Source organism: Cenococcum geophilum, assembly GCF_001692895.1.
Source record: "Cenococcum geophilum 1.58 unplaced genomic scaffold K441scaffold_65, whole genome shotgun sequence".
NCBI classification, from domain to species: domain Eukaryota; kingdom Fungi; phylum Ascomycota; class Dothideomycetes; order Gloniales; family Gloniaceae; genus Cenococcum; species Cenococcum geophilum.
The window spans coordinates 424,102-430,970 of record NW_027137623.1 but is presented as its reverse complement, the minus strand read 5'-3'; the positions used below and the strand labels follow the sequence as shown (position 1 = coordinate 430,970).

General features: G+C 33.7%; 1 protein-coding gene across 1 annotated transcript; it reads right to left on the bottom strand.

Annotated features, from left to right (window-relative positions):
* Positions 1–489: 489 nt before the first annotated feature.
* Positions 490–651, bottom strand: K441DRAFT_587360 (uncharacterized protein; the record flags this gene model as incomplete). Its single annotated transcript, XM_067644671.1, has 1 exon — positions 490–651. A coding segment is annotated over one exon (162 nt), but the record flags the coding sequence as incomplete, so codon positions are not given.
* Positions 652–6,869: the final 6,218 nt, after the last annotated feature.

Below are 6,869 nucleotides of genomic sequence, written 5' to 3'. Positions count from 1 at the left end.
CTAATAGACTTATAAAGCATAAAACTTACCTTTATTAACGCTAATAACGCCTAAGAAATAGGTAAGGTATAAATCTAGACAGAGAAGCCTTTAGATTTTTAAGCTAAAGACGAGATTTCGTAAACGTTAAAAGGAAAGCCTTAAGAGTATAGAGGAAATGCTACGGCGCCGTTACTAGGGATAGATTCCGTAAACCTACGAATAAGTTTAGATAGTTAAAATTTCTAGTTTTATAAACATACCTTATTTATCTATTTCTTTAATAACGTTATTTATATGGTTATATTTGCCGTTTTAATAGCCTCTAATAATAACTCTAAAGGCCCCTAGGGACTTTAATTTAGGAAATATTCCTTATTTATAACGATCTTCCACATTATTATTAAAAAGCTTATAAAAGGCGATATAATGCATTAAGATGTGATAATAAGCCAATCTAAAGGCAAAAATTTCATCCTTTTAAGGCGTGCTTAGATATAGAGCTTAGGCTTAAACAGAGTATAAAGCGAGAAGAGGAGACCCATTAATTAATAAACTAGCGAAGTTGATTAGCTTTACGTTTAAATGTTTATCTAAGAGAATATTATAGCATGAAATATTACTATATATAACACATTTAGAGTAAATATATTTAAGAACGTCCGCAAGCTGTGAAATCTAACGCATTTATAAAATTCGATTAACGTTATTACTTTTGTCCTAAAGAAACCTATAGAGCTGGCCGTTTAGAGCGCGTTCTAGACGTATTACCGTACAATTATCCTTCTAGAAAAGTTTGCTGTTATGGTATTATAAGAGTCTATTATATTAACTAAGTCTCTTATAGATCTCCTTTTTAACTTTAATAAAGCGTCAAGAATTCGCGTCATTTGGAGCTTTAATAACCTCATTTTAAAGTTTATCGCGATATATAGTGCCCGAAATTCCCTAGCTAATAAGATTCTTATAGCTACAGCTAGGGGGTAGCACTACGATAAGGTCTATAAGTGTTAAAGTAGTAAAGGGCTTTAAAGAGGTGGAAAAATCCTAGTGTCTAGCTAACTAATTTATTATTTACCCTAGATTTTAGACGCTATTCTTAGACGAGATTAGTCTTTATGGCAGATGTACTAACCCTAGGTCCTCCGTTTAAGCTATACTAAGTCTTATTTATTTTAAACCTTGTCTTAAAAATATAACAACGAAAATGTTTTACAGGACTCTACATTCCTTAATAGTCTATATAAAATTTTCTAATTATTCCCGTGTACCTATAAAACATTCCTTCGTATAATTGGATAGTAGTATTTCCGTAGCCTCTAATATATAGCACCCTTAATTTGGCAGCGAGTGAGCCGGCTTATCTACCCCTATAGCCTAAGCTTTCTAGCCATTTATGTAATCCATCCTTTATTCTATTACTCTGCTATATATTCCTTAAATGCTTATTTAAAGGCTTCTCTTCTAGTTTTTACCCCTCGCTCTACATTATAATTAGTCTAGAAAATTATATTATTAAAGGATATATATTTAAACAGTAGCGTAGAACCGTAAGTCTATTAGGAAGTTTCTTATAGGCTTTACCGGAAATATTATACGCACTAACTGTGTACTTAATACCTTCTTTATAAATCGTATTACGAAGGATCTCTAAACTCGATATAGTGTGGTTACTAAGAGGTATTATAATATAAACAAGCACAGAGTAATTGCTATTAGTTATGCAAATGCTTTCGTTAAAGTTAGCGGCAAGGACTTAAAATCTTACCGCTATAGGGGCGGCTTTAAAGGTTGTAAGAGCGGCTATAAGAGTATCCTTAGGATTAGGAACCTCCCCAGGAAGATATAATATAGTAAGTAATAAGAATATTAGCTTTGGAGGTCTGGACTTAGTGGTCTATTAATATATTAGCCGATAAAATAATAGTATACGCCATGCTATATGTATATTAAAGACTAGTTAAAGGTTAAGTATACTATACGTGGCTAATGTCTTACTAGAATAATAAGGGTATATATAGGTCCGAACCCAGTACGCCAAATATATTAAAAGGCGGTGTTAGTAACTTAATACGGATATATAGTTATACGTAGCGAAGGTTAGTAGAGGGCTAACTGTAATATAGTTTAACCCCAATTATTTAGAGGTAGTAAAAATATGTATAGGCCTAAAATTAGAAGTGCTAATTAACCTAGAAAGCAAGAACGGAACACCAATTACCTATAAAAAAATCTATTAGTAGGCCACTGTAGATATAGAGGCGTTTTAGTAGCTAAGCTGGCAAGCCCCGAAGTGCTAAATTATACTAATATCCTCCTAACTCTAAGCTAAGTAATAGGGTTAAGGTATAGGGCTATATATAGGGGCTTAGTTCTGGTGCTAGTTAATATATAGGAGCTAGCACGTTTTAGATTAATAAGTAAGAGAGTAGGTAGTGTTTAGGGCTTTCTTAAATTAGTAGTTTGCCCTATAGATCGCGGCTTAGACTTTAAAATGTAAAAGTCTAACTATTTAAAAGGGGTAAAGCAAATGTGCTATACTCTGGCTCGTGCTTGGGTATATATTCCCCCAATTACCCTAGTTACCTATCTGCAATAAAACCTATAGATATTTAGACCGTTACTTATTAAGGCTTTGTTATATAACTGGGAGTAATTAGCCAAGTTATAAAGCGTTAGTGTGTCCCCGCTCCTAGCCCTTAAAAATTTGGTATACTTCTAGTATAAAAGTTTTATATAATAATAAGAGACTCTATATAAGGCCTTCCCTCCTAAAAATAAATAAAAACTATAGTCTGGTTTTATGTAATAAGGTATAGAGCTAGAGACGCATTTAGTGGCTTTAATAGAGTGTATTTTAACCTTAGCTATATAAGGCAATTTTAGATAATACTACGTGCCTTTAAAGGAGGAGCTATACCTTAGCTGGGTTTTCTAAGGAAGTTTAAAGATAGTAAAAGGCTTCGAGCTTTAATAAAGTCTATATATAGCTGCTACCTAGAAAGAAAATTCCTTTTAAATAACTTGATAGTTCCTTATATATACCTCTCGCAGCCTTAGCTTTTCTATAGCCTCCCCCCTTAAGTCGCCAAGCTCTAGTATCTAGGACATAAAGTCTCTTTACTCTTGCTTAAGATATATGCGTTTAAGGCATAACTAAAGTATATAGCAATTATCTCCAAGGAAAACCTTATCCGGTAGGAAGTCATCTATAGCTTTAACCTTCTTAGGTAGAAAAACGTGATCCTACTATAGGCTATATGCCTTAAATTAAAGGCCCTTATCTAGTAGGGGATTATCTACAGCTTTAAAATTCTTAGATGGAAAGGTTTTACCTTCTCTTCGCGCTTTATAGGTTATGTTAACGGAATAGCTAATGTAAATTTTAAAACTACTAAGCTAGTATTAGCCTAAGAAGTAACTAAGATAACTAAGAACTAACCTATTCCTTTTATAATTAGTTTTAGTATAGGAGGATTTAGGGTTTAATATTGTGGCTTCCTCTAAGTCATTAGGGCTAATAGGTTAATCGGGGTATTTAGGGTTTAAATATCTCTGTATAGCTTTCTCCGAGTCACTAGGGCTAATGGGTATATCGTAAGATATCGCGTTATGCTATTGGTGTTTAATATAAAGCGACTAAGCTTATAGTAAAACGACGGCAACGTTTATAATATATTCCATAAGAGAGTGTCCCTATTTATATTAGTGGAGGTCACTAGAGCGTTACTATAATAGCTTACTAAAAGGAATAGATGTGTATTAATAAATATAAAGTAAATGCTAGAATATGGTATAAGAATAACTATAGCGTATAAGAGCTATAACACTTTTAACCTTTTATGTTTTCTTACTATCTAGGTAGAAGCAGTAAGAGTTACACCTAATAATGTATTTACTAAGAGACCACCTAAGAAAGCCAACAAACGCCCTATTATCTAGTGTTGTAGAAAAAATACTAGTACGAAGCCAGAAATTAGGAGTAAAAAGGTAAGTATAGTAATGCTAATAACGACTAGGAAATCCTTGTTAAAAATAGTTTTTAAAATATTTATATAGAATCTCCATAAGAATAGAGCCTAATTTTTAGTTAGTAATTTACTTTAAGAGGCTATATATATAAACCTTAATGGCTAGTCTAGTATACTAGGACAGCTCTAATAATATATATAACAACTTAGCTAAAAGAGGAGAGATGTTTTTAAGCTAGTAATAAAGGGAGACTCCAAAAATAGTTTGGAGAGGGAGGAAGTAAAAAATTATTTAAAAGCGGAGAGAATACTATAAGGTAGTTGGTGAACGAAGCTATAAAAGTACTACTTAACTAAGAATAAGTAAATAAATAAACTTAGCGCCAACAAATGCTATAATAGGAAGTTTATACATTATTTTAAAAAGCAGGGGTGTCCGCTAATAAAGAGATTAACTAAAGTAAAAAAGGGTAAGAAGGTAATAAGGTAATAAGGCAACAGTGTAATAGGGTAGTAGGGTAATAGGGCGGCTATAAGGCTAGGTTATAGCCTAATTTCCTCTAACCACCTTTATAGAATATTGTGCCCCTTAATGGCAATTTTTTAGCGATCCTCTAGGAATCTTCTAGGACTCCTCTGTGACTTCTTTAGGACTCTTATATAACTTATATAGGACTCCTCTAGAACTCCTATAGCACTTTAGAAAACTAGCCTCCTTAAGCTAAAAAAAGGTAGCGAGAGTAGCTAGGGTCTTAAGATTAGTTTTAATAGCCGTATCTATAGTACCGCCTTCTTTTATATACGCCTTCTTAGGCCTTAATATCTCTAAGTACCTCTTTTACTAAGGCATAGGCTTACTTAGCACGCTTTCTATTTCTAATACTCTCGCCCTAGCGGCTTATAATTCTCTATTTAATAAGCTTAGCCCCTACAGCCTGTATATAACATATTAACGTAACGCGTATTATCCGGATTCTCGCTTTTATTCCTCCTAATCTTTCCCTATTCTATAGTCTCGCCAATAATAAGCCCTGGTTTTGCCTTCCTTAGTATCCGTATAATAACTCCTTTAGTATTACAATTCCTCCTAATTATAGGCAGCCTCTTTACTTAGTAATAAAGCTTAATAAAGTCTACGACCTTAAAGATCTGCGCTAATTCCTCCGCGGTACCTAGTAGCCTCCTACGCAAATGACGAGTATCTATTATTAACTGCAGTAGGGATAGTTTAAAGCCTTCGGTCCCCTATACAGCAGGAACTATAAATATCTCTCCTATACTATATAGAACACGTATTTAGAGGTGTAGGAATTGTAAGTAACAGAACCTATTTAATCTTTATTTACTAAAACTTAGGAATCTAGTACAACCCTATACGTCGCAATACCTCCAATACTAAAATGTGGTTACTCTGTAATCTCTAAACCTTACTAAAGTAAGCGGAATATTAGGTATTATTGGACTAAGAATAATATATAAGCCACGGATTGTGTATTATCTCTTAAGAAGGGGAGGGAGCCTTTAAAGAAATTTCCGTGTCCATTCTGCACTCGCCGTTTTAGTAAGTTGTGTAATATCTAGAAATATATAAGGAAGTTCTATAAAGAAAAGAGTTAACTAGATAAATACTGCTATATATACAAATAAGAGTTCTAAAGACTATTAAGTTTTACCCGGTATATAAATATTTATAAATTTAAGGCAACGCCCTCTAGTTCTTAAGTAGAGTTTAAGTAATTAGTATTGCAGCTACGCAGAGAGCTATTTGGGCGTATGTTAAGTATAGTACCCTTAAGTTCTTTAGCGGAACTAGTGCAGCTGCCCAATTAGAACACGTTTAATGCTACGCCCTTTAATCGCAATTAGGACACATTTAATGCCACGCCTTTTAATAATTTACTGGAGCTAATGCAGCCGCTATCCTCCTAGGGCAATTTAAGCTCGTTAAGTGCGGTAGCCACTAATTCTTCAGCGAAGTAAGTATGGTTATTTTATTGGAACACATTTAATGCTACTCCCTTTAATAATCTATAAGAGCCGATGCAGCAGCCGCCCCTATAGGATAACTGGAACACTTTAAATGCAATAGGGCAAGTATAGTTATTTTACTGGAATACGTTTAATGCTACGCCCTTTAACGATTTGCTAAAACTAATGCAGCCGCTATTCTCCTAGGATGATTTAAACCTGTTAAATACGGTACCCTCTAATTCTCCGGTAGAAGTATAGTTATTTTATTAAAACACGTTTAACGCGACACCCTTTAACCTTCTATTAAAGTTAATACAGCAGTTGTTCTCCCTAGAGGGTCCTAGTATAACGAATGCATTACTCTCTAATCTAGACTTAAACATTATAGGCCTAGCGTAAGCCTTCTAAAATCCCCGCTATAGCCTAGCATTAACTAAAGCATATTAACGTAACTTATAGAACCGCCTTCTAAGCTTACTAGATCGCCCCCCTTCTAAACTAAATCTACTTTTAATTATGCGCTACTGGTTCTCATCTAGGCTTAAAGCAATATTTAATACTTTAGTAAAGGGACATATAGGAGAATCTGTAGCTAGCTATAAGCAATAATCTTTATTCCTTTTACGTGCCACTTAATATAGTTACCGCTTCTAAACTATATATTTGCCACTTTTAGAGCAATTATTTCCAAACTGCTCTAGAATCTTATTACTAGTTTAATTATTTAGCACTCCGCGCCTAGGATACCTAGTTTATATATATAAAACTACAATCGCGTATACTAGGGAAGGTGGTTTATTCTTAAGAAAAGGTCTTAACTATAATAGCTAGTGATAGCAAATAAAGCTAGAGGAAGTTTAGTAAATGTGAAAATGTTTATAGGGTTTAAGAGTACACATATATCACCTCTATTAGCCTTAACATCTACTATTTTCCTAGTAGCTACTC